Source organism: Nematostella vectensis, chromosome 15, assembly GCF_932526225.1.
Source record: "Nematostella vectensis chromosome 15, jaNemVect1.1, whole genome shotgun sequence".
Lineage (NCBI taxonomy): Eukaryota > Metazoa > Cnidaria > Anthozoa > Actiniaria > Edwardsiidae > Nematostella > Nematostella vectensis.
In genome coordinates this window covers 2,867,985-2,895,968 of record NC_064048.1, presented here as the reverse complement: position 1 = coordinate 2,895,968, position 27,984 = coordinate 2,867,985, and the positions used below count along the sequence as shown (strand labels likewise).

The 27,984-nt window shown below is 37.6% G+C and overlaps 1 protein-coding gene and 1 long non-coding RNA gene across 9 annotated transcripts in view; one reads left to right on the top strand and one right to left on the bottom strand.

Moving 5' to 3' along the window:
* The window catches only part of LOC125560631, a 29,826-nt gene extending 10,113 nt beyond the window's left edge, over positions 1-19,713 (top strand). Inside the window, exon 2 of the long non-coding RNA XR_007306702.1 lies at positions 19,413-19,713. This is a non-coding gene — a long non-coding RNA (uncharacterized LOC125560631). The remainder of the gene's footprint in view (positions 1-19,412) is intronic.
* On the bottom strand, positions 1,900-26,045 carry LOC5510809 (QRFP-like peptide receptor). 8 transcript variants are annotated; one of them, XM_032380017.2, is made up of 4 exons: positions 25,643-26,045; positions 17,716-17,914; positions 6,591-7,139; positions 1,900-5,379 (listed from the first exon to the last, which is right to left on the bottom strand). In XM_032380017.2, the coding sequence occupies exon 4, from the start codon at positions 5,065-5,067 to the stop codon at positions 3,817-3,819; it is 1,251 nt and encodes a 416-aa protein (XP_032235908.2). In that variant the 5' UTR covers positions 5,068-5,379; positions 6,591-7,139; positions 17,716-17,914; positions 25,643-26,045; the 3' UTR covers positions 1,900-3,816. The 8 variants fall into 8 exon arrangements, with proteins under 8 accessions (XP_032235908.2, XP_032235915.2, XP_032235914.2 ...); XM_032380024.2 differs by lacking the exon at positions 17,716-17,914 and having other exon boundaries at positions 6,591-6,796; positions 6,874-7,139; XM_032380023.2 differs by lacking the exon at positions 17,716-17,914 and having other exon boundaries at positions 6,591-6,793; positions 6,874-7,139.
* Positions 26,046-27,984: the final 1,939 nt, after the last annotated feature.

Sequence of the window (27,984 nt, the reverse complement as noted above, 5' to 3'; positions counted from 1 at the left end):
CACTCGAGACGCTTGCGGACGTATACGTAGAACAGCTCGTGGAAATTTCAGCAGCTTTAGGATACTTCAGCATGGCTCTTGTTGTCTCTGCGCACAGATGAGTTCATATGCACGATTTTTAACTTTAGGTCTCCAAGTAGAAAGAGTGAAAGAGCGATAGCTAGACCACGATGATATCCCTAGGTCATAATGTGACCAGCCCACCAGCCCACTCCCAAGAGACGCAAGCGTGAAAAAAGACCCCCGATATCTTATATAGTATTCTTCATCGTACTCTTCTTTCGTTCTGTGTGACAGGAAAAGCCTGTTTTGGGATAACAGGCGCGTACCCAGGATTGGCTTAGGGGGGGGGGGGGGGGGGGGGGGGAGTGCACAGTCATAGGTAACATATGGAAAAAGCTTTAGCGTTGGAAGATTCCTTAATAAGAAATGACCCACTTTTTGGCCACCAGAGGACCGATTCAAGAATCTGCGTAGCCTTAGATTCCACCATTACAGCGACAGAAATACATGATGGCGTAACCTACTAAGAAAAGCTAGAACATAGTTATTAAATAGTAAGAGCTAGAACCTAGTTATTAGGGGCACCGAGTTAAAATCTCAGAGCAATCATTAAGCTTAGCCAATCACATTTCAGCCATAAAGTCAAAAGTGTTTTATGAAAATTAGGCGCCATTTTTAATGATGTCCAGAAAACAATAGCCATTCTGCCCGACGTTCCTATATTCTCTAGATAGCAGTGCTGGGACCGAGCCGTAAACAAAATCAAGTTTGTACCAGATAAAGTAGCAAATCGAGGCATTACTTTCACCCCTACTTAAATTACCGAAATATACTTGTCCTTTTGTTACTTCGAATACGAAGTTTTTTTGCCAAACACTTTTATTTGTGTTGTGATCAGCCGTGCTTAGCTGGATGTAGTTGATGCTGTTCACCATCTTCGCAGGAGGCGCGTTAACTTTGAGCCATGCTATGAAAATATTTAATGACCGACACCTCAATTAGTTCTATATAACGAGGAATACCGTAAAATATTAGATGACCATCTTGACAATTGTATTGAAATGTCTGGAAAAACTACAACAACAATTAGCAAACAAGCTTTGGCGCCAAAGTTATCATGCGCATCCTATTTTAGTGTTAAATTATCTATGCTGCTTATCAAGAGTTCCTTTTGGAAAGTACTCTTAGACCACTTGACGTCGGTACACTAAACGAGGTATATATTTAGTTACATTACCTCCGGACCCTTGTATGTGGACCGACGCGATATATTTAGTAACATCACGTCCGGACTCTTCAGTGGACCGACGCGATATATTTAGTAACATCACGTCATTACTCTTATACGCGGGCCGTCGGTACTAAACGCGGTATGAGTTATATCACGTCCGTACTCTTCCATTCGGTACACTAAACGCGATATATTTAGCACAACACGCCAGGTCCTTCTATAAGCTTATCACCAAGCGTGCCGCCTTAGACCAGTGGAACTAGTTTCAAGTGCGCGCACACATTCAAAAAATACCGTTTATTCCTAGAACCATTAAATATCTGAGATAGTTATTATTGCAGCAAATAATCAATGCCTAGTTCTTAGAATCGCTGACATTATTAACACTTAGACACTTAAGGCACTGTTTTCATTACATAAAAGCCTTTATTGACGTATTTTGATTTTTGCTACATTTTCTTTTTGCCCTTGGTAAAAACTAGCCTCTTTGAAAAACTAACCATTTTAGAAAAAATGCTTTAACCTTTCGCCTTTGCGTTTAAAGTCTTTCAAGGAGAATTCGATGTTTGCAAGTTGAAACGCGGGTCAAAAAGTAATCGTACACGTAAATACATGATAGCAAAGATTTCGAGGTTTTTTTCTTTTTTTTCCTTTTATTATTATTATTATTATTATTATTGAAACAAATAAGGATGTTTACAATGTTTATTTTTAAAATTCGTTTTTTCATAAACACGCCGAGAACTGATACACACAACACAAGATACATAATAAGACAAATGATAAGGTGTGCTCCCCACCGAGACCTAGCCCAGAAGTAAGGAAATTTAGTTCACTCTAGTAACCCAATGAGAGGCTCACATTTCATGATGTGAATTTGTTCTAGTTCTTTTTCTTCAGCTAGTTGATATTCGATCTTATAGTAGGATCTTAAAATTTCGACGTTGAAAATATTCATTATCATCGAACAATGCGCATAATTTTATTTTACAGCTCGTGTCATTTAAAGTAATACAACCACTTTCAAGACAAAATATAGAGTTATGTCTAGAAGCTTAGCTTACAGAAACTATCGGGGCAGCGCAAATGTTGTTTAGCCCCTCCCTTCATCGTTATACAATTCCATTTATAAGTCCCCTCTCGTCAAAACTATACGGCGTGGTTTCTCTTATCAGAACACAAACCCAAGCTAAAACAGTGTACACCAGACGTAGAGCTTTAGAAAATCTCAGATTATCAGCGACAAACAATATACAACAACCCACGCTGTTAGATCTCTAGCGCCAGTTGTTACATTTTGATTACAGCAGTGAGTAGATGCATATTGCCCGTATGAGTAGACTGTGTGCCCATGTTTACACATAGCCTCAGCAGGCCTCGAACTATTATGGCGCACGATACAGAACCATTGGTCAATTCCTTGTATTTTTGACATTGTGGATAGTGTGTACAGCTCATGAGGTCACGTGTGTACAGCTCACGAGGTCACGTGTGTACAGCTCACGAGGTCACGTGTGTACAGCTCATGAGGTCACGTGTGTACAGCTCATGAGATCACGTGTATACAGCTCATGAGGTCACGTGTGTACAGCTCACGAGGTCACGTGTGTACAGCTCATGAGATCACGTGTGTACAGCTCATGAGGTCATGTGTGTACAGCTCATGAGGTCACGTGTGTACAGCTTATGAGGTCACGTGTGTACAGCTCACGAGGTCACGTGTATACAGCTCATGAGGTCACGCGTGTACAGTTCATGAGGTCACGTGTGTATCGCTCACGAGGTCACGTGTATACAGCTCATGAGGTCACGTGTGTACAGCTCATGAGGTCACGTGTGTCCTTTATTAGGTAAACTAAGTTCTTTTACTCGGCGTTACTTGGTTGTGCGCAATAGCATAATATATGCAATCTCGCCTCGAGAAACGATGTAGAATAATGGAGCTGTTCTCCTTCATTCTTCTCCTTCCGGTTATTTAAGCATGCACAGTGCACAGTTTATGAAGTCCCGTGTCCGTTACGCTTTGCACTTCTTATCACAGTTTCTTAAGTATTTGTTATATTGTATGTCATCTAGCCGCGTGTAGGGGATGCAAAGTGAGGCATTCATATACAGCCCATTCCTATACAGGCGCTTTACTTCAATTGTTCTTGCTTAATAGATAATTGAATTAACCAAAATGCATTTTCAGTAACATGGCTTCCGGATTCACACTTGACGCCGATTGTGGCTTATTCTTATTTTGAAGGGGAAAATTAGAATGTCCATCCTCTAATTTGCTGCATTTGGAGCGAACTCTGATCTTTGTCACGCAAAGCGTTTCAACTCTATCACGCTAAACACTATAGACTTCTGTCACGCTACAACCACTTCGACCTCTGTCACGCAAATTGTTCTGGGTTCAGTCACGCAATGCGCTTGATTTACTGAGCTATCGTTGATATGTACAATAGTTTCTCAGCAAACCTGTGACTATAATGTTCTTGTTTTCCAAATTGCCTTGATGTTTTGAACCACAGTTTATTGTTTCAAGTTTATAGTTCCTCCATCTGAGTGACAATTATTATGATTATATGATAAACTTATATAATCACGTGACCGCTTTTTTCTACTTCAAGTCTGACGTGATCAGAAGGAGCCAATGGGATTGTTGCCGCTGTCACGTGCTCACTCTCGCCCAATGAGATTCGCTGCCTCTGTTGGCCATTTTCTTGTTTATCCTCATCCTTAAGCTCGACGGCAGGGTTGAATTTGCCGTTGCTCCTGAGTGACGTAAAGCTCACCCTTTTGAGATCGAACGACACTGCCGTTTGTCGAGTTGTCTCGTCGTCAACTGACAATTGCTGTCGAGCCGACACAAACCAACTTTTTACTTTCGCCATCAATTTTCTTATTTCAATGCGAAACTTCTCGTTGAATGTAAAATAGATCGTTGGGTTGCAGGCTGAGTGAGCATGCCCCAAGAACCAACCAAGGAATACTACCGCTGCCTTCGGACCGCAGGCGTTGATCACGGGATCGGTGGTATAGATTGACACAAACATCACCACGTGCATGGGGAGCCAGAAGATCGCGAATGTCAGTATAATGGTCACAAGCATCTTCAGGACTGCTTTGTTTTCTTTGTACGCACGTTTGCGGTCTGAGTGCGTTCTGCTGCTTTGCCATAAGTCCTTGATAAGCGTGGAGTACAAAACTGTTATCAGTAGTAACGGCGCAGCGTACTGCACCACGAATAAAAACAGCGTATAGTGTACTGAAGCCTTATGCGTGTCAAAAAGCGGTTCCCATTTTTCGTAGCAGTAAGATTCATTTCCCGCATCGTGAAATTTCAAAGCGTAGAGCAATGGAGATATACAAGCAATGCTAGCGAACCAGACGAGAGCCACAATAATCTTCGAGATGGGTAACGTAATAATATTCTTAAACGGGTAGACAATTGCAAGGAAGCGGTCACAACCGATGCATGCAACAGTCAGTATGGAGGAGGTTATAGAGATCCCTTGTAGAAACTGGTGCAATTTGCACAGGAATGCACCAAATATCCCGCTCACTTCACTGGTTTGTCTGCTGTGTGCGACAATGCTGTGCATACTCGATGGCATACATACGATTGCGATCAATAAATCGCTGATTGCAAGGTTCAAGATGAACACGTTGGTCGTTGTTTTAAGATGGACGTTGCTTAGAACCACGCTGATCGCTAAAATATTACCGAAAAAAGCTACGATGAAAACAACGTTATAAGCAAGCAATTTGATTGCAATTTCGATCGACGACGGAGTCTCAATGTTGCTGTAGCCCACGCAAAGATTAGAAACGTTACTCGACATAATGCTGATTCGATCTCCCACAATTTCGTGTTTCTTGTTTTTTTTCTTTTATTTTCCAGGACCAATTGTTTTGAATGTTCTCTTTAATTTGTTGTTTCCGTATTTTCCTCTGTTTTGGATAATATTGTCTGTTCTTAGTTCCTGCTACAAATTATGTGGCTTTATTCCTGTCAGTTATAACAATTATCTGTCGCTTTCGTGCCAAAGCGGTGGCGTTGTCTTTGCGTTTTCTTGTCAGCCCTGGCGTGGTCTAGCTGTCTTTCCCCAGCTTTTTTGTCGTCCCCTTGTGCTCCGTGTCGACTCTCGCTTAACCTAGACATAAAAGACATGTGAATTTCAACCATGTCCTAAACGGATGAAACGACCCAAATTGTAATTCGTCTGTGTATGTATGTCTTCCTCACTCATTTTTGCACGACTGCAAAAATATCAATAATCTCCCACCCTTTTATCTTCGCCCTAGTTACGTTAAGCGTCGCATAAAAAAAAGAATTATAATAATAATTTCGTCATCTCTTTCCTGTTTTCTTTTGTGCCGCTGTCTCTGTATTGGCTTTGTTCCGGTTTTCCAGTCTTGTCTCTTGGCCTGCTCGAAATTTAATTCCCTTTGAGGTCATTATAAAATTTCCGACCTGTTTTTTTTTTTCTGGTTTTGCTCGCATCGTGTAAGAATTTATCTTTGTCTACTTTTGAGGCTTCACGAGAAAAATACATTTTTTGATGCAAGAACCTTTAGGGTTGAGCGTGATAGAGGAGTTCAATTTGCAACGTAGTCAACGGGTCTGTGTGATCTTCATGGTCCTTCCGTAACTAATACACACAGGCTTACAAGCTATATAGTAAAGATAATCTACTTTAACTAGTATCCTTCATTCAAACTCCCCTTCTTACTTTCCAATTATAATGAACATTTGTTTACATTAATAATTTTCTTCTTGAGAATTTATTCTTTTAAGTTCTCATTCAAACTCACTTTCCTTTCTGAATTTCCGAATTTTTAGGTGTATTTCTTATCTTGAATGTTTATCTTTAATGCTCATTTTAGAGTATCCTTTTGAGCTATTATTAAAACTCATATTTTCTCCCTCCAGGGTTTCCACTTTGTTGCAATGTATATTTGCTTATACTGGATGTTTACTTTTTACGGCTTTATTCTTGAAGATTATACTTGCAAGTTGTGGTGGTTACATTGCCTTTCACTTACCAATATTGGTTTTAGCGCTCTCCGCTCAAACAATACAAACTATTACAAAAAACTTTTCTTTCGCCGCCCGCTCTGGGCTCTTAGATATCAGACCACAGATTGTAACAATTCCGCTGATACGACTCCAATGTACTTCAAATGAACGTCCTTTTAAATCGCTGCTAGTTTTAAGCTTCTTTAAAAGGGCTCCTAAGAGATTTTGCTAACACCATATCCCCGGTAACTGAAAATTGCTAAAAAAAAAACACTCATAATCTCCGCCGGCAATAAAGACTTACCCTCGTGAGTTGTGAGAATAAGACAAGTATAAAGGACTTACTTTGACTCGGAGGCGATTGTCGAGACCCCTCTGCACACAGTTTGCCAAGAGGCATTAGTCGCCCAATAGACGAAGGTTGGTGAGCGGCTTCCTTGAGGCTTTGAACTTTTCTGCTTAAAATCCTATCTGGATTGCCATTTATCCAGCTCTGATGATTGTGTCTAAGAGAGTGCGTGGAATTGCTCACGTAATGCTTCTTGCATCTGCTTGGTATTAATAAAGAGATTTTATGATATACCTTTCCACAATTCAGACAATCTTACCCTTTGCATCTCTCACTTACTTATTTTTCTCCAGAAAGTTCTTGAGCGCTTTTGATATATCCAGGAGACTTGTCTAGGGTTCTTCCGAGTTTGTGACAATTTCTACCCTTTTAGTAATTGATTTTTCGCTGGAGCTTTATCGAGGCAAATGCGATAATGTTGGAGTTGGCGTGGTTCGTTTTTCGATCCTTTACTTTTAAGCTTAGCGAGGACTCGTGAGCAAATTGTAGAAAACACACCACGGCGGCGCCAGAGTAGGCTGCCTCTTTTCGATTCGGTACGTATCCTAAAAAAAGAGAAATCAAATCATGACATTACAGCATTCAAGAAGGCTCTTAGGAATTCAAAGAAAAAGTAATTTGGTTAGCACTGTAACCTACTTTGCACCATCAGGAAAATCGCGTTTATGTAAGTGTTTGAAATAAGTTAATTAAGAAAAGAAAAATTGCGTTGGCATTTTATGACGACAGTTATTACACATACAGTTAAGGGTCGGGTTTACTGTTGGTGAGCTCAGATAACCTTACTTTTAAATATTCCCTGCCAGAGGCAGCGACTGGTGAAGCAAAGCAACTTTTGTGTGCGAAATAACGGCTCAATCATCGATGTTTTTTTTCCCCATATATTATTTTAACCGTAATGTTTACAGACAATTATGTTTTGATACAACCGACATTGATGTACTCTATATCGCGATAGTATTTTAATTTGGAAATATCATGAAATGAATTATTTGTCAGGTAATATCGCAACTCTTTGTGGCTTGGAAGTAACTACTTACAGTGTGCACAAAATATATTTTGTGGATACACGAATTCAAGCGATTGCATTTCAAAAGCTTTTACTTACTTTAATATGTGGATACTTATAAAGCTAAAAAGCTTAAAAATTATTCAGGAGTTTGATGTAGTACAGACTGAGTGTATTTATTTATTTATTTAAAAGCCATAAAATTAACGCCTAAATACATTTGCCTGGAGATATTAGTGGCCGAACACTGAGTATAAATAAGAATGAAAAACATTGTAAAATAGAATGATATATTTTAGCTAAACTCTATGTAAAGTGTTTCATGTATGAATAAGCAAATACATATACTTAATAACGAGTTTAAGTAATATACCTGGTACTCCAACAGGGTGCCTTCGGGTATTTGGGATTGAGCACGAAGAATGAATGTGAAAGCGATGAAAACTTATTTTCCTGCCTATTCGGCACGTCTTATAAGCTCTGCACACAAGATACCCTGGCCTTTAAGGCGCCAATATAAGTCGAACTTTATCATCTGGGTGGCTTGTTTCGGGCTGCCTGCTCCTTTCATCTTGCATCAAATTCATGACGTCAAATTCATGACATGACATTCTTTACCGGAAAAGCTTCATTTTTTTGACAAGTAAGGTTTCCTCTCTATCGAGCCAATCAGCGATCAAAACTGCGTCAACATGGCTTATTCTCAAGAAGTGTTTGTGTCGATTTTTTTAGCTATTTACTGATGGGCGAGAGCGGTTAGGTCTATAATCTTACTTTCCGGAGAATTGTGTACGTTCTCCGATAACCATTAGACAAAATGGCACTAAATTCTGTGGTTTATCTTACAATAGCGCATTTCGTATTGTTTGTTGTTATTTTATTTTTAATTTGTCGCGAGACTGACTATTGGTCATCTCTATAATCCTTTAAAGAAGTATCTAATGAAACTATTATCGGCTTTTTCTCCGAGAAAATCCTATTTGGACAAGGCGTGGATTTATTCACATCATCAATTAGTTTTTCAAAGCTTTAATCTACTTATTTTACAAAAAGAATCTTTTTATACAGTGGCCCTTTTATATGTTCAGATAAAGAGATGCGAATGAGAACTCCTGCCTTCCTTGGACAGCTTAATGTTGTAGCTGTATCGTGTCATATTTTTGTTGCCGCCGGCTAAAAAACATAGCCTATAGAAATATATATATATTTTTTATTATAAGGAAATATCTTTGGCAAACAACAACAACGACAAAACAAAAGAAAAATAAGTGCATAAAGGAACGATGTATCGTGGAAATTAAAGGCACTGTCAATTATCTTTGCCATTTTTTTGTCTTTTAAGGCTACTTTAAACCATCCAATTTACCTTTAGATCGAGGTAAAATTGCTCGAGGTAAAATTGTTTTGTAGATTTGAAACACGGTGTCCACATCCTTTAGGGTAGCTCTGAGACTCTAAAGAGTCGACGAATAACAACAAGTTTTATACAATATCAATTAACAGTGAGTAAAGCATTCCATAGCCGTATTAAGCCCACTCAAGGAAAGCCTTCGGACATTTCCTTTTAATCCCAAGTCTTTATGCATTTGAGAAATGTTGTTAAGAGCACGAAAAACTAAATGCCCAGAATACTGAATTTGGTTTGGTTATCAGAGGCAGTTACCGATACGGAATACTTCCTCGACAATTATCCAAGTAAACAATCACAAAGGTATTTGCTGTTGAACATTTCTTCGCTTCGTATCCATAGCGCAACTTCAACCGCGTTAACTTCAACCTCTACTTACAGGAGGGAGATAATCCTCCTTGTAGACTAGTTATTATTTAATTAATCTGATGACGTAGGTTATAAACATCCACCTTAAATAGATTGATTAAGTTAAAGGAATAGAATATACTGTTGGAAACAGAATGTTTAGACCAATCTAAAAAGGATACAGAAATATTACAATGCTATTCTCTTTTGTTGTTTTTGTGCTCTTTTCATAAGAGTGGGCCTGGGGCTAAAGTAACATTCGTGTGAGAAGTGTAGAAAAGAAGAGTTCCTGATGCTAGGTGTGTTTATTTTGAGACAATTTCTGGCTGAAAGTTCTTATATAAAAACTAGAGATACGCAAATTCAGATTGTATAGAAAGATAAGTAAAACGGAATAGTATGCTTAATTATTTTTATTTTTATGCCAAAGAAAGCAATAGGTCCAAATGCGACCAATATGTGACAAAAAATAGAAGTACGGCAAATTGATGGTTAAATATAGCCATAAAAGATACCTAGTACAGCGCACACTATGACACACTTAGTTTAAGAGAGTTCGTTCTGCTTAAAGCCGCATTGTCACCAGTTTACTTCCGGAGGTCCGACGGAAACCTCAACCGTTAAAGACAAAATAATCTATTAGAATCCGAGATATTTAACATGCCATCCGCTCTAAATTATCAATCACATCCTCGAAGAAACTTGCAATATGCACACTGCTTTCAATATTTTGAAATATTTTTCGCGTTTTCCGTTAAAAATCATCGGAGATTGTAACGTCGACCGGAAGTAAACTGGTGACAATGCGGCTTTAATAAGGTAATTTGTCTCCTGGCGTATTTAGCTGAGGATGCGCACCCTGCCTTTATTCTGCAGTGCTAAAAGATTCTTGTGTGATTCGTTATTAGAAAGAATAGCAATATTTTGGTACAATTTGAATAAGAACATTTGTTGCCACTAATAGCTGAATGGGTAAGGTGTGCATGGAGGATGGGAGGGGGGGGGGGGGTTGGAGCACCATCGCGTGCTCTATACGAATGTATAGAATAAAATGAATACATTGAACAAATCCATGTAGTCTTGCCCTGAAACGGCAGCATATAAAGTGATGTTAACTTTAGATCCCCCCCTTAGCAGGTTTTTATGTCCTCTCTTCGCAATAAAAGGTCTACTTTACAAATTAAAAGAAAAAAGAAAAGAAAACTGAAAAAAAAAAAAAAAAAAAAAAGGAACGCACTAAACTTACTTAATCGTGTGCCTGTAATTTGTAGTTTTGTTGCGGTTAAATTTCCTCGAGTTGTTTTTTATCCAGAGCCGTAGCAGGGGGTGGGGCACTGGGGGCCCGTGCCCCCCCCCCCCCCAATATTTAAAAAAATATATAAGGAAATGACGAGTAGGGGCGTGACTTAGCCCCCATTGTTTTCTTTATGTTTCTGTATGTGCCCCCCCCCCCCCAATTTCAGGCCTGCTACGCCTATGTTACCGCCTATAGCAAAAATTTCACTTAAAATAGTAACTAAGAATACACGACTGATATGACGACTGATTCTGTTCTTAGAAGTCAACCTCTTTCCCAGTTGGCTGAAAATGTGGTTGAATGAGCCCCAAGGGAAGGACCGTTTGATAACTCAGGCAGTTACAAGAAATCGGGCAAGCAAAGACTGGCAGATCATCCTTCGGGATAAAGATCGCGCAGTAAAACTGTTCGGGAAAAAATCAGCCACGCCCTTTTTGTTATGAGATGAAATATCTCGAATAATCATTCAAATTTTTAAACTTCAATTTAAAAACATTCTAGTCGACGATTTCCAGCCAAAATCGCCTTCTGGCTTCCGTTTTCAAAATCACTGAAGCGTATTGATGGGCCTGAATTGACATGGTCTCAATGTTACCGCAAGGCGTGTTCAATGAAAAAGCACCAAATGTAATTCTGTTAGTTTGATTGACGGAAGCCGAGATTAAGCATATCAAGAAAATTTTGCCAAAAATTGTCGTTTTTGCCAAACGCGGTCACTTCCATATAAGGAAACTAATATATTCCTTATTTGGAAAAACTGCAAGATTCTTGTCATTTTTTACGTTGCCGTACCGCAGGTGCTTCGTAAACATTATGACTTGTAATTAGAAGAAAAAAAAACCAGTGACTGTGGTCTTTGGTCGATGGAGAAAATATCTGAAAAGAAACTAAGAGTCCTCGGTACCAGTTCCTCAAAACGACAACGTTTTCTTCATATGCAGTTGAAAATTGTCGTGTAGAGTTCGAAAAATATTGAAAATTGCAGTAAGCCACCCGTACTGAACGCTTTTTGACGGAGGACAACTGTTACTATTACTAGTATATTTATACATATAATTTAGTAAGACATGGTAATTATTGTAGGAAAAAGGCGACTTACTCCAAGAGATCACGTGACGTTTTGGGTAGCAAATTCAAACAATAATAAACATAGAAATGGCTGCTCCCGTCACGCCAGAGAACTTGGCAAAATATTAAATCGAAAAAAAAACTTTTTTGCTTTATTCGTAAATTTAAATATGTTTTTGTTACTTTGCCGCTAAAACAGGCGCGTATACAGGGGGTGCGCAGGGTGCGCGCTTACTCCCCTTGGCCGGCGAAAAGTGGGTCATTTCTTATTATAGGATCGTTAAATCTTTTTTCCATAAGATCCCCCCTCTCGTTCAATCCTGGGTACGCGCCCGTAAAAGTCACGTGATCTATTAGCCACAAGCCCTCTGTTAATCGAGAAAAGCTTCACGGGCGCTAGGACTAAGGAAGCTGAGGTTACATGTTATCTGGTGCATCGTTTAGTTTGGCACACCCTTATATCCCCGATTGAACATGATGAGGGATTCTGCGAGTTTCGAATTATCTTATGCGACAAAAAGCATATTACGCGTGGGTAACCGTATTTGTTATTCACTCTGAGTTTTTATTACTTGGGGGAAGTCCCGATAATTAGTCAATAGTTCGAATCGGCAAGCAAGCAAGATTTTACCTTTTATATAAAAACTTCTTACCCCCCCCCCCCCCCCCCTCACCAAGGACTGGTGATACGTGCCTAGTCTACTTTGCATCTTGCGCTTTGTGGCCGAATATCTGTGATATATTTCCATTATTTTTCTGTACTCAAGCTGCATTTTTAACTGTGAATTGTTGATGTTTTTCCTTTTGTTGTGTGTGATAATTGCCTCTTTTATTTAAAGATCTCATTTCCGAATTTTACTAAACAAACATTCAAGCGTTCTACCTATTTGCATTCACCCATTTAGTCTCCTATTTTATCTTTTATTTCTTTCAATTCACTACCCACCGCCAATTTACTACCGCTGCTGTAAGCACGAACCAACGATAATCCCATCCACTATCTATCAGAAATAAACACACTTCTCGATAGAGCCATTAGTTTTTATTACTTCCGTTGCCGCTCGCCTGGCGTGGGCCTAATCGAGCAAGCTTCTAGGAGAAATCTTTAAGTCGCGATATGCTCTATTCGATATCAAATACATGCATTATAAGAATTAAGCGAAAGTGCGGAAGCATGATTTATGAAAAAAATGCTAGCGGTGCAAGTAAAGTATTCAGGCGTATCCATTAAAAGCCGGCAATGAACTAGCGAGTCTACTCAAATTTAACACCCTTCGAAAAGCTCTGCTTTCAAGACAGGAAATTATGAAAATAAAATTCAACCACAATTCAACGATTGAATAAGATTTATTCCGCGGACAAAAGAAATATTGATTCCTATTTTTCACGAAAGTAGCTGGTGCTTTGAGAAGAATTGTTTTTATTTCCAAGCGGTATACAAAACTCGATGAAAATACTTGTTTGGTATGAATTTAATTACGGTCGAGCAATTAACGCGATGTTGTATTATGGTCCGAGGCCGTAACATTGCCACTTCTTTATTGCGGTTAATTCTCGCGCGAGCCTGCTTGACGATGTATCTTAAATCCTCAAGACTAATATTCAAGTCTAATATTGCGATAAAAAAAAAAAAAATAAACACTAAGAACATGAAATCGCTTGTAGACGAAAAACGGATTGCTTACTGAATATTACCCGGGGTATTTAATTAACTGGTTTATGGTTTATATTCTTTGAAAAAAGACAAAAAAGTAATGTTCATCCCGTATTTATGTGTGAAAATCGCAGAGTTAGTGACAAAATCGAGTGATAAAAGTCCTAATAGAAGTGCCTTAAATTAGGTTGGGAACTTTGAGAGCGAAATGACACGAACAAATAGCCCGATGTCTCTTTGTGTACCTTTGAAAAATTGATAATGCGATCTATTCATCCAAGCCAACTGTTGAGCAACAGATTGCAAAAAAAGTGTCTAGGATTCGAGAATTATACGGTGGCCACTTACCGCTGTGAAGCTTGCGATGTGAAATGCTTACTTGTAAGAGGAGACAAGCAATTTTAAATCATTTGCAGGCAGGTTTTGATTGGTTGACTACTGAATCAACAGAACTGCACACTCAAGAACAAAGCTGATACAGCTGATTTCGTTTGCTTTGTCATCGCTTGTGTTTTATGACGGAGAAGGTAGAAGGAAATATTTTGCTCTTGGAAAAGGTTTACTCCTTTCCAGACAACGTGAGATGGGAGTCCAGTAGCCCCACCCCACCCCCTCACGTTGGGGATTTCAAGATCGGAACCCCCCTTCCCTTTTTAATGGCGAAAATTTTTGTGGCGTCAATTTTGTGTAAAGTTTTGGATTTTCAAACTTTAAACAAAAAAACTTGTACCATTCAGGTAAAAAGATAAGACAATACAGAAAAAGCAAATGTATATCAATTTCGTTTTTGCTCTTTTTTTAAGAAGCCTTGATATAGAATATCACACAAATTATTCATTCTTTGTACGACAGTTTTGTCATATCGGAGTCAAATGTTTAGTTTGCCAAAATCAGGCCTGAATCGACTTTTAATGTTTGAGCTTGCAAAAGGAAAAAAAAGGCATTTATTTTAATAGTATGATATGCATTGTGCCATCAAAGATTATTTTGTCCTATTTATCGCAAATTTTCCGTTGGCCTCGGTTACACTTGTAAACCCACCATAAAAGACACAGAAACTAGCCTGAAGAATTGAACAAGATGAATCCTTATGGTTCTCTTTATATCTTAAAATAACAAAACTGATCCGCCTTTAAGCGCGTCTCACGAAAACAACATGCGCTTACTAAGCGCAGTTGACGATTGAACCTTTTCTTTAAAACGGTTACCTCGAAATTTACCCTTCGAATGTTTCTTCGAATTAGAATTCGACCAGAACTTAGAGTAAATATTGAAGAAAAAGCTTCAGAATAAACATGTTACTGTGAATGTTCGGTTTAACAGCTGACGAGGTTGCATGCATTGTATTTGTAGAGCCGCTATAATGGTTTAGCTGTATCATGTTCATTGCCATGGTGTGATGTTGATGCTTCATTTTTTTTATATCTTTTTATTTTGTTTTAGAGAAAAAAAATGCACAATATATATTTTTATATTATAAAGAATTCTATTACTCAACACCTGCTGACAAAAAATAACGAACCTTTTTCTCACAAAAACAAATAATACAACCAAACAGTTACGGAAAATTTTTGAACCATCTAACTTGCATATATAGTCGTTCTACTTCTTGGAAAATGAAAAATTTGATAATCGAGGAGGTAATATTTCTGAAGACTTTAACAGCTTTAATTGCGATTTGTTTTTTATGCTCTCTGAGGGAGGGTAAAAAAATTGAACCCATTTCAATTGTTCAAACAAGTGTGTCTTTACATATTTTGTATCTTGAAGAAATGAAACAAAAGGGGAACTTGTCTAGCCTATTCTTGCTAAACAAGAATTTTAGATATTTTTCTACAATAAGATAGAGGAATATCATTGATTGTATTCTTGCTTCAAAAAATTCAAATGTAAAAACCCTAATAAATAAATGCATTTGGGAGCGTGTGAATGGTAACGAAATGTGTACTGACTTTCGTCACTTACTTGCAAGTTTTGACAAACAAATTGGCTAAATATTCGTGATGAATCGCTCTTCTTTTACTAAACGCTTGGCCGGTGGCTTTATTAAAAAAAACTTGCTTATAACTAGTATAACAGGAAGCATAAAACTGAGATAACAAATGTGAATTCGAATCTACCCCAAATATTTTGACAGCAGCGGATTCAAAAACAGTAAAGAAAGAAGACGAACAAAAGGGTGATTTGTATTTTGGAAATTATATCTTTCGCAAAGTGACTTCGTTTAATTAAGTTTATTCAATCCATTTCCAACTAGATTAGCTTTGATGAACGGGTGTGATAGAAAAAGCAAACCTTGCCAGTTTTTAATTGATGTTTTTGGCATTTTAATTTTTGACGAAGAGGTGTTGTCAAGGGAGGTTTATAATTATCACGTCTTCGTTATGCACAGCTGATGCAAGTTAACCATTTCATTATTTGCGGTAACTAAAAAAGAATAGAAACACGAAATTTGAGCCACAATTTTGGTTGGCATAAGTAGCAGAACCAAATACTTTAATCTATGAGAAAAGCTTTTAGGATAATAATTTTACTAACCTCATACAACAAATAAATGCATTTTCAAGTTTCGTTTTTTTCGTGATATGACCGAAACTTTGTGTTTGCTCTCATATTAAGTAAACTTTTCATTTGTTGATTATTTTCCCAATCAATATATTCTCACTTACAATGTTGAATCTGCCCAATAATTCCTCTATTCTTCTGAATTCTATTCAGTTCCCTCCCTTCCCCAGTTAGTAGTTTTAAATTCATAGTTGTCTCACAATAATTGTTTTCAAACTCATAAAGCCCTCCATGCTTTTTCCCTTTTTTATCTCCTTTCTATGCCTCAATGATTAGAGCTCTTAGGCGATTTCCAAATTGATGATCAGTGGCTCTGGGTAACCTTAATATAATAATACTTTATATAACGATAATCTCGTAGAACACCGATTTATCACGACTATCGACAACAGTGTTATATAATTGTGAAACCTTGGGAAATAGTTTGATTTAACAAGTTTTTTTTATTCCTTGATACGATTTTATGTTTTATGTTCCTTGATACGATTTCGTAAAGGTTGCAAGATGTCGTTTCTTTTTAACTATAAAAACAGTTAAAAAGGTATGTTTATCACCCAAAGAATCTTTAGCTATCGGTGGGCATTGCACCGGACTTCTCCTTGAAAGAAAACAAACATAACAGGCAGTTTTATCGAGTATTCCTTTGAGCGATTTCTGGTGTTTTTTTTATACTAACGTTTAATTGTAAGATGCAAAACTTCCAAAAATAAATCAGAAAAACTGCCTGACTGAAGTATAGGGGTTGAATAAAATTTACACCAAATTTGTGCTTTCAAAGAAAACCATACTCACCCATCCCATACCTTCACAATTCATTACATATTGGAAAATAAACTATTTGGAGAAATTACGAACAACCATTTCAAAATAAAGATTTTAGCTCTATTTACCATAATTCAATCGAGAATGTCTCAATACCTTTCCAAAACCAGTCGAAATAGATGTTTCTCCCGGTACTTTGCTATAATGAAAATAAGCGGCTGACAGAAACTATTTAAATTGTTTCATTATAGAAAGCTATTATATTTTAGCCTAATTTCATAACACTGTACTAAGGATGGTTCAGCGACCATACATTGCGCAAGACCAAAAAGAACCCCATTTGCTTTTAGAATGGTAGTATTGAATTAATAAATTTAGTGAAATTGGACACCATCTACATTTTACTTTGAGGATATTATGTCTAGCTTGGTCACGTACAGACATTATAAAAAGTAGTTATGTCACCTTTAGATAGATGTTTTATAAATGCAGCACTGTCTACTTCTCCATGCCGGAGAAAAAAGGTGAGGTGAGGGGAACGAGAAAAAGTTACGATGTACCTTAAATGTTAAGATTAAAAAGGTCGAAAAAGTCTTTTAGTGTGATTTTAGTAAATTAATATTAATGTACGACGACAGAGCAATGCATTTTTGAAAGGGCGCATCCCCCCTTAACTATAAAAGGAGTTATGCCCCCTTTCACGGTCACTTTCTTCAGCAGTTATTCTGTCAACAGTGTTAGCTCAACCTGTCCCTCTAATTGAACAGATTTAAATTGCATTTTATTATCAGAAATTTCATTATCACTCAAGACAGAATCCCTAAGTTTAAAAAGAGATACCAATCACTATATTTAACAATATTTATAATACACCAAAAACTTGAATTTTCGTCTTTACGAATTCCAGTTTTTGGTGTATTGTACTCATTGTTCTGGTACAAGACCACGACAGCTTGGGCTTTTTGTTTCTAACAATATTTATATATATTAATATATATATAAGTACAAACCTGTTATTTAGTTTTGTTTCCAGAGATGATGCTCTTTAGGAGAACTTAACTATCCCATAATCGTTTCCAAAACCGGGGTTTCCTGCTGTGTATGCTGTAAAGCAGGTGTACCCGGAGGCTCTATTCTTGTTCCATGTCCGGTCGTTATCTTAAGCGATGGAGTGATGAAGAAGTCAAAGATAAACTCTTGCTGATGGCACTATTATAAATCAACAAGTACTAATATCAACACCCGAAATTGTCAGCTTAGCAGGTTTTGCTACTGGGCTTCCAAGCAGACAGCTGTTAGTAGTTCGCGGTTAGGGACGAGTCGACTGTGTTAGTAAGACTGGCATATTACGCTAGTAGCGTTGCTCGTTTTTAAACAAAATTATGCCCAAATTATGCTCGCTGTTAAAAATTCTGAGCTTCAATTCTGCGATATTACCAACCCAAAGCTTTAATTCGAGAATAAAAAGCTTTAATGTGAGAATATAAAATACAAAGCTTTTACTGTAACGCATAAACAGCGATTCAATGCATGTTAATCAAAGTGCATTAGCGTGCTGATCACGGCCACGCTTTCTTGATGGCCGAGGACCAATGAGGTTCATAATAACAATACTAGTTATCATAATAACAATTCTAGTATGTATAATACAAAAGCAAAATCCCTTTTCATCTAGATGATACAATTTGCAAAATGCAAATTTTTCTGAGCATTGTTTTTAGCGAAAAGTCTAAAAATTATGCTAGTTTTAAGCGATTATGCCAGAAATCATGCAAGCGCAATCGACTCGTCCCTACGTGTCGTGTAACAAGAGATAATGTGTAATATGTCATCAAACAGCACATAACACCAATCTATCCTATTGCCCGTGGTCAGGGTTAGAGCAATTATTACACCTTTTGCTGTTTATTGTTACGAGAAAAAACGCTTTTATTTGCGCCAATAGTCAATAAATAAAGCAAAAATACATTCATTTGAACGAGGCGACATTCATTTGTTCGAAATGTACATTTAATTTGGAATTTTATGGCATTACATACCATATTTGGGAGTCGGCTACAATCATTTTTTTTTTTCGCTTTTTTATCGCTCTAGAGCTTTGTAAGTCGATAATTTCCACGTATACTTGCATAAATTCGTGTTAACAACGATTTTGCTGGCAGCCATCTTGGAAATGGAGCCTAGTCCCTAACGTTTTATAATATCACAGGTTTCCCGCGCGCTCGCCCCAGGCTCTCCTTTAGAAAAACGACAGCCATTGATTGATATGGGAAAAAATCTAGGAAAAAAAGCCACTTCCCCTGTCAAATATCAAATGATCGGTCCCTCACTTCGCTGCACCGCCCTACATGGCGGTGTATAAACAATGCCAGCATTATTAGGCCAGGAAATCCGTCTGATGCTATCTTCACGGATCATTTGTGCTGTGACAGCAATGTTGTCATTGTTGTTGGAAGACATGAAAATTGCTTCTACACAACTAGCAAATAAGAAATGACTGAAAATTGCTTAAGCTCCATAGTTTGCATGATTTTTAATTTCAAGCAAAGAATCCAATGTTTCTGTGTGTATTATATTTTCAGAGCGATTCCAGCGGACGTACTTCCCAAGCGAAGCACATATATTCACATCTTCCAAATAGAAGAATCTAGATATTTCTGATCCCTTAAACTGTATTAGATTCACCCTAATGTTCCATTCATATCAGGATTATGAAGGGAAACGTAGAGAGGCGCTGATGTTGAAGTGTAACCGCTGCCTACGCATCGAGTGGGTGTGCTGGCCTGCAAGTCTGGAAAACGCCATCAACGATGGAATATAACCTGTCTGGCGCCACTGGCGAAATTAGTCGGTAATGATCGCCTTGTGCAAGTAGACTTAGATGAAATATCATGTGAAACATTATTCAGTATGCAAAAGAAAATTGCTTTTCGAATTGCTTTCCACTATGTGTCATAAACCCTAATGTCCATAAGTCCTAAATAAACTCAATGTCAATTCTAACATTATAGCGGCTGTTCACGACATTTTGATATACGTCTGTAGCTTACACAAATACAGATAATAAGAATTTGACATTTGAGGATCCAGGAGTATGAAGGGCTGCTAAAGCAATGCACCACAGCGGCGCAACCAGGATTTTTAACAGGAGGGGACCCAAAAGGCCCGGTGAAGGCATTTTCTCCTGTATTTTAGATAATGTCTTATACATTTACTGTATTTTTGGCTGCTAGAAGGGGGGGCCCGGGCCCCCTGGACCACGCCCCGTGGCTACGCCCCTGCACCACTTGTTTTTCGGCCAGGTTAACCTTTTTTCGGCCAAGTTCCCACGGGGATGCGCTCCCCCCTCCCCCTCCCCCCCTTGGGTCATTTCGTGGGTCATTTCGTATTAAGGAATCTTAAAATCATACGCTTTTTACATATGATACCTATGACTGCGCACCCACCCACCCACCTGGGTACGCGCCTGATGTAAACCCGTTTTTTTTTTCTTGTTTAGCTGGTGTTTTTCGCTATTTGTCGAGAGCTGGTCTATATCATAGACAACTAGTGTTGTGATTATTCAAGGCGATTTGTTCAATCATGTATTTGTTAAGTCATGTATTTGTTGGTATAGCTTAAGGGGAATCTACTATATATGATTTATGCATTTTAAGATATTGTAAGCCTAAATGTAACCTTTTAAAAGAACACTTTTTATCTTGAAATGAAGATATTTTTTTGGTGAGAACTGATAATTGCTGCTGTTTTAAACATTTTGCGAACTCTTGTTGACGTTTTTCAGCGTTTAAATAGTGTTTTGGTTTCTGTCATTCAAAATCTTTGAAGCCTTTTTATTATAACACCCCTGTGTAACAGACCCGGCGAAACCCGACCCGACGGAAATTTTCGGACAAGCTTTTAGCCTCCCCGACCCCCGGTGGAATTTCTAAATCAACCCGAACAGTTTCTTCCATACCCGACGAGTAAATTGAGTGACCGGCGGCTCGTAAATAAAAATTAGCTGACCCGGTGGAAATTCAAAGTTCCCCCCAAAAAAACCGATGAAATTATTTTGCCGGGTCTGTTACTTGGTGGTGTATTAGGCAGCAGTGAAATGGCTTTCAATCACGCAAGCTCTCCTCAAGGTGCTGACATATCAAAAACAAATGTTATTCTCTAGTTTGAGTGACGGAGGCTAGAAAGCGGTTCAGCAGTTGGAAATTATTCAAGGGCAGACAAGACCCCCTTCCACAAACACGTTAAAATGCATATTTAGTCGTTAAACGACTAAAAACATCCATTTTAAAAATTGCTGGGGAAAAATTATCTGTTCCTTTTTCCCAGGAGGGACCATTCCTTTTCTTTCCCAGCCAGCACGATTGGTTAGGCATTTTAGCACATGAAAAATTGCCCGTATAACCAGTCGGGACAATGTTCTTCCCGAGCAATTTTCTCCCTCCCCCCCCCCCCCCCTCCCCCCTCCACACACACACACACACAACTAGCTAGACGGGCTGCGGAACAGATATTTTGCGCATCGGATCCATTTCGTGCCCTTGATCATTGACAAGATTAATATAAAGGGGAAAAAAGAAGTTACCAGGAAATCGTTTTCCATTATCTGCAATTACGCTTTCTCTCCCCCCTTTTCGAATTTTATTTGGGTACGGGTTTGCGCAATAACAAGTTCCCGAAATAGTAGGCACCCAGCTCAATGAAACTCCCCCACTTCTTGATGATCTCGTATCGATGTCTCTCTACATACACTCTTCTTTATTAGAACCTTTTTTTAAGGACGTTCAGTCTGAGATTTTACTTTAAGAACATACCGAGGCTCAGATAGCAGAAAAATATTGCATTTTTAGTCCTGATGCGTTCTAAATTGCAGAATAATTTTACTCATAATAACAACCTTAGATATCATTTCTGTTGATCATTTGTGTTATTTTCTTCCTAATAATTTATACTTACTGAAAATATTCTAATGATCAAAGTATGGTGCAGTATTTGTTGGCCAAGTAAGGATTTTCAATTAACTTATTGAATTTAGTGATCAGTTAGAGGTATGATCAGATAGTAAATAACAAGTGAAGGAAATTCACCCGTCTTAGACGCTCTTCAAATTTCTTTTTTTACGGAAGAATAATTAAAGCCCATTTACAGTTTCCTTATATAAGGTTCTTCAAGTTCCCCTTCCTGTTAGCTATAAAATAACCCAAAACATGTAAAGAACATAAGAAGCCCTCACCCTTTAGAGAGATCTTCAAAACCTCCCTTTCTCTCTCTCTTAAGTTACAGGAGACACCAAAACTTTACTGTTTCCTAGAGGTCCTTAAAATTGCCCTTTCTGCTTTTTGTTAGCTACAAAAGACTTCAAGTCATACACTCACTGAGAGTTCCTGTGCTTCTACGAAGTGGTTGCATAGTGAATAAGATAAATAAATAAAGGGTCTTGTGCGCGTTAGTTTAAAAATAGCATCTTTTCTTAACGAGAACGAGTGGGTGTGGGTTGTATTTGCACCCGCCATTTAGGAATCATTCGTGGCCCTTTGTTGAATCAAAAGGCTAAGACTGGTCTTTAATTATACTGTATTGCCTCATACTCAAGTTCCAGCGCTTTCTTTCTTCTGTTCTTCCACCAAAAAAGGTTCTCCAAACATGATATTATCTGAAACCCCCATTTTCTAGCTCATTTTTCTTAAATACTCTTGATATTGATCGTCTTTAAAGACTTCTGGCATCACACTCTGCGGTTATACAGTAAGATCAAAATCAATATCTGCGAATGTGCTTCAAACATACGAGATATCTCTTAAAGCTTTGCTAACAAGGAATATTTGATTTTAATATATTAGATTGGATAGATATTGGTGATAATAACAGTTACCTTTTGATGATGCTTAAAATGATAAAAAAAATATGAAATGCTCATTTCCATATCAAGCAAAATGCAAATGTGGCGTTCACTAAAACTCACACAAAGCACATTTGAAAGTGCATAGAAAAATTCAGTCCGGATAAAATTATGCTAAAGTGACTAAATTATATCTTTAGTATTACATATACTCTGATAAGTCCATTATACATACCTTCACTTCAAGTCTAAAGATATATATATATCAGCAAAACCACCAATTTTTATAGTAGAATTGACCTCCCTTTTTTTCTAGAAAGTCGGCTCTCAAATAAACGGGAATACAAAAAGCGTTTTCTACTAGTAACTGAAGTAAATATGTATCATCCAAAGACAGTAATCCGTGGACTATAAGGGTGTCGATCGATGAAATGACAAGTATTTCCTTATTTGACGCCATGCAAAAGCGTTACTTCCTCAATAAGGCGTTTCTTACAGCTGTGTTCAAACAGACATACTAATATTACAGTTGAATTATCCAATCACAACATATATTGGTCCTTCGAGCCGGGTTGAAAAGGGAACAACTTTGATTGAAAATGACGATATTTAAACTTCATTATTGTATTTGTAAAACGATACGAATGGATTGAACCAAATCAGGCAAAATACTTGACATAAAAAAATGAAGATTATAAAATCTCACCATTGCTTAACTTAGTCAGCATTATGCAATCAAACTGAATAATTTTTATCGTGAGTAGTTTAAAAAAAGTAGAATTAGAAACCTTGTATATTTAATCACTGTATGAGAGCAAAAGAATTAGGCTTCGTGTGATTGACTGAATCCGGGTCGGAGCCAGGCCGTTGTATTATCGACCCTGAGAACTTGGGAACCTGCCTTCAGCTATTGAATATCAGGCCCGAAGCCAGGATTTTGAGCGTGGGGGGAGGGGGGGGAGTTTAATACAATTAAACTGTCTACTTATCTCACCACTGAACTCGGTACGCTTTTCGATTAACAAAACACAATCTTTTCGTACGACTTCGTTTACCCCCTTGTGTTTGGCGCGTTTTTTTTTTTAAAAAAACATTATACATTAATATACAGGCCTACATTTTCTCGTGCATTGTAAAAACATCTCTCCTTCTCCCAGGACAGATCATTACACAAAACATGATTATAGCTTGCGATAACCTGACAACTCGAAGGTATTCCTGTGCTTCCCACAAAGGAATAACGCTTTAGAAAATTGACCAATCAGGATACAAGAGCCGTAGGTTTAATGGACTGATCTCCTCCCACCCAGGGGGTGTTGCTTCTGTTTCCCTGACTCCTCTAGTGAACATGAATATTTCTTAACCACACGGATTATTATGGGTTAAGTCTTGTATTTTTTAGCCAAATGGATTATCATGGGTTCAGACTTGAATTTCCTTTTCACACGGATTATCATGGGTTCAGACTTGAATTTCTTAGACACGGATTATCAAGGGTCAGTCTTGTATTTCTTAGTCACACGGATTATCATAGGTGTAGTCTTGTATTTCTTAGCCACACGGATTATCAAGGGTCAGTCTTGTATTTCTTAGTCACACGGATTATCATGGGTTATGGTTATATATTTGAATTTAGGTAACTTCATACAGGCACGCATAAAATTTCAAAAAGACAGTAGCGCATTCAACTTTTGGGAGAAGAGTATTCCGAAGTGCATTATGGGTGCTACAAAACGCACAATAACAACAAATAACAAGCATAATTTAGTCATATGAGACCTACCTAAGACATGTCTTAGCCCTGAGTTACACACTACGACTCTCGTAGTCGAGCATCGCAAAGGGGTCGTAGGTTGATTTACACTTTACGACTAGTGTCGTAAGAGTGTCGTGGGCCCGGGGGGTGGGGACTTCGAGAAAAACAGAGGGGGATGCTCAACAGCGAAATCAATTTAAACCCTAAGGGATAGCACTAAGGGCGTGGTCAACAACAATTCTTACCCCTAAGAGATAGCACACTGGGTGTGGTCGAAGGAATTTTTAACCCTGACAGATAGCATTAAAAAAACAATGCTCGTTTCAATTGGCTGACGAATCCTGTATTTTTATGTTACCGACAATAAAGTTGGAAGTATCAACCGATCAGTTGACTTGTGGTTTATTGTAAAATACGTTTCGAGCGATTGGGCCACCATTGAGCATGAGACACCCTAAAAGATTACAGAATCGGAAAAATCCTAAAACACCCCCTAAGAGATAGTAGTTGGCAAGATTCTATACCCTAAACGATAGGTCGAGCATCCCCGTCTACTTTTCTGGAGAGTTCCCCCCCCCCCCCCCCCCCGGGGTCGCGGGCAAGTCGGATACGATCAAAACGTGCCTTAATAAAGCTATAACTTATGGATCCGAAGGCAAACCTTAGTTTCTTGTGTATACAGAGGTTATAAATGTTAAAAAGCAAACATATTTGCAAAGTAAGCCAAGGTTTCAGACTTTGAATGAGATTAAAGATTGGCGGTGCCGTTTTGATTTTAGACTGCCTTGATGTTTGAATATGCTGTTTATAAAGCAAATAATAAAAAAACGGCATACCGATAAAGAAACACAGAAATGAAGACTTTTCCATCGGAAGTTATATATTTGCGAGAAAACGAAATGGAACACTCATTACAAAAGGACATGAAAAATGAATCAAACATGACATCAATGATGAGCCCTTTGTGACGCATTCAATAGGTCTATTGATCTGGAAGACGATGTATTTTTATTTATTTATTTTTTCGTTTCCTTTTCTTTTGTTACTTAAACAGCCCCCGCCAAATAGAGCAAAGTTTCGCAATATAAACAAAAAGAAACCATGAATTGAAAGCATATTAGTGTGAGCAACAATAATTCATTCCGTTTTTGTTATACTTAAAGACTTCGCGCCAAAGGTTGCATATCGCGTTTCGATCTTTTTAGCTTTAATCACCGAAAGTTTTAGAACGCGTTTTTCTGCAAAGTAAGCTTTATCTTTACGCAGCTTAAGTATTTATCTAAATTACACTTTTATACGTCTTTAAGAGAGGGCAATTGTGGGTAAATTGTCGTAATATGCTTACCTTTTCCCAAAATACAAGTGAACTTGCTCCTCTCCTCGGCTCGGTGAGAAATTCAAATCAACACTTTAGTGGAGTGTCCCATGTGCTTGTAGATCATCAAACTGTTTCCCACTTAGCCTGAATTCACTTATATAGCGACAGCGAATGAAATTATACTTTAAATTTGAGCATTGACTGGATGGCCGACTAATACAGCTTATCGATTCCTCATCCGGCATGTTTCATACTGTGATATACCGCTTTGGCGTTTTATACGAGGAATTTATCATTCACTAATTGTTTTCCCATTTCAGTGGGCGTGCGTCCGGCTATTCTTGCAAAACCCACGGGTTTTATTCTGCCTACATAATGCCTATCTAATGTTCTGCTTTCCTGGATTTTCGGCGATTAATGTTCTCTCTCCTTCGGCGATTTGGTCCCCTAAGGATTGACTCATTAACACTTGGGCTTAATCTCTCTTGAACCATGAATTAGGAAAGCACTCAATGACAATCTTGTTTAGAATTCGCTGTTGGGCAAAGGTTTAATCTTTGGCAAAAAATGCCAAATGATACATTCTGTTTCTAGCCCGAGGAGTGGATTTTGTCGCGTTTTTTTTTTTCTTATCTGCGTCTTTCTTTAATTTTCTTTGTGGAAAAGACTATGTAATTTTCTAAGGTAATATTATATTTTGTGATCGTTTACGTGATTTTAATAATATATTTTCCCCTTCATAAGCTTAAAACAAGAAATACTATAATGTATTTAGCCTGAAGAAAAAAAAACTAAAGGAGATGGTATTCTGAATTAGCACTTTAATTTACGCCTCTCCCTTGGTCTTAAAACCGTGAGAAAATGGTGGAGCACAACAACATGGACAACGTACCGCAAATCCCGCTCAACTGGCTCAATGACATTAGACTTGAAAATAATTTAGTGTACTATAGAAAAAACACACCTAAGGCAGTTTAATTAGCATGGACAGCAATAAATATAGCAAAAGTTGTGCCTGCGTTTAGCTGGGGACAACAGAAAAATATTAGCGAAGATATTGAAAAACACCTTTTAATCGATAACAGTCGAAAGGTTTTACAATATAAACCCCATGAATACAGTGCTTCCCTTTATTCTAAACTTGTGGGAACAAAAAGCTTTGAAATTGTAAACAGTTATAAAGCATACCATAAACAAAGTGTTTTATTCATAATGGGGTTAGGATCGAAAAATACGTGTTTTAAAATGTACTTTTTAATAGTTGGGAACAACCAATTAAGTACTTCTTAATGAATTTGACACAAAAATTGAAGTCCTAGAAAAGAGGATCAGCCTTTCTTTATTCTTTTTGCCTTAAAGTGATTGAAAAACCGATTGTGCTTCATGTAAAGTGTTGTTCAGTGTTGAATTTCCTTAATCTAAAAAAACATGAATTTCCCTTTAAATTTTCGGAAACTTTTTTATTCTTTCAAATATTCTTCTGAATTTGCAAAACATTATTACTATATACAGTTAACCAGCAGCTAAATAATAGTGGCTTCAGGATCTAGTGTTCATAGCCTTTTTTGCTTTTGTATAGGAACTTTTTTTATAAGGAAGGTCAGGCTGACATTTCACAAAATTTAAGAACATTTACAATGCTCAGATAGCAAAAAGATATTGCTTTTTCAGTCTGTATATGTTCTAAATTGCAAAACGAATTGTGTTCCATAATGACAAGCTTAGATATCTTATTGCTATTGATCATTTTTGTAAATCTCTCCCTAAAAATTCATTGGGCATTATATTTTTGTATAAATTTAAGAAAATCGTTAAGATCATTTTCAGCCTCAAAATTCTCCAAAAATAAGAAAGGCCCATTCAACAAAATAACAAATTCTAAGTGTGGGAATAAGGCAAACTTATATAAAAAGACTAACTTTATATTACTAACATTAAAAACTTTTATTTGAAAAAATACAAGCATCATTTGCCGCTTTAGTAAATTATTTCTGCATCTCTACTTTTCTATAATAAAATATGGGTAAAGTTGATAACATGAAACCTTATTGGCAGCAACGGTCTGCATAAAGTCCTCCTAGCCACTCTTGGTTGTTTGGTATGCTTAATAACATCGTTACAAAACATACGAAAACAGGAAACAAAACACGAAAAGAACCATACCAACAACATGAGTAATAGGATATAGAGTATTAATTATTGAACAAGAAAACAAGTTCACAGACCCATACAGCGCTTTATGTCTCCTACTTGGGTGTAATTAATCTGCGGAAGACCTTTCTTGGGGGTCTCAATCTACGTTAGAAGCCAAGCCTATTATTTTTATGATCTCGTTTTGATTGACATGCATCATCGCGTGAAACAAATAA

Excerpts from the sequence above, each read along its gene's own strand:
- LOC5510809 (XM_032380017.2), bottom strand. The coding sequence starts at position 5,067 with ATGTCGAGTAACGTTTCTAATCTTTGCGTGGGCTACAGCAACATTGAG.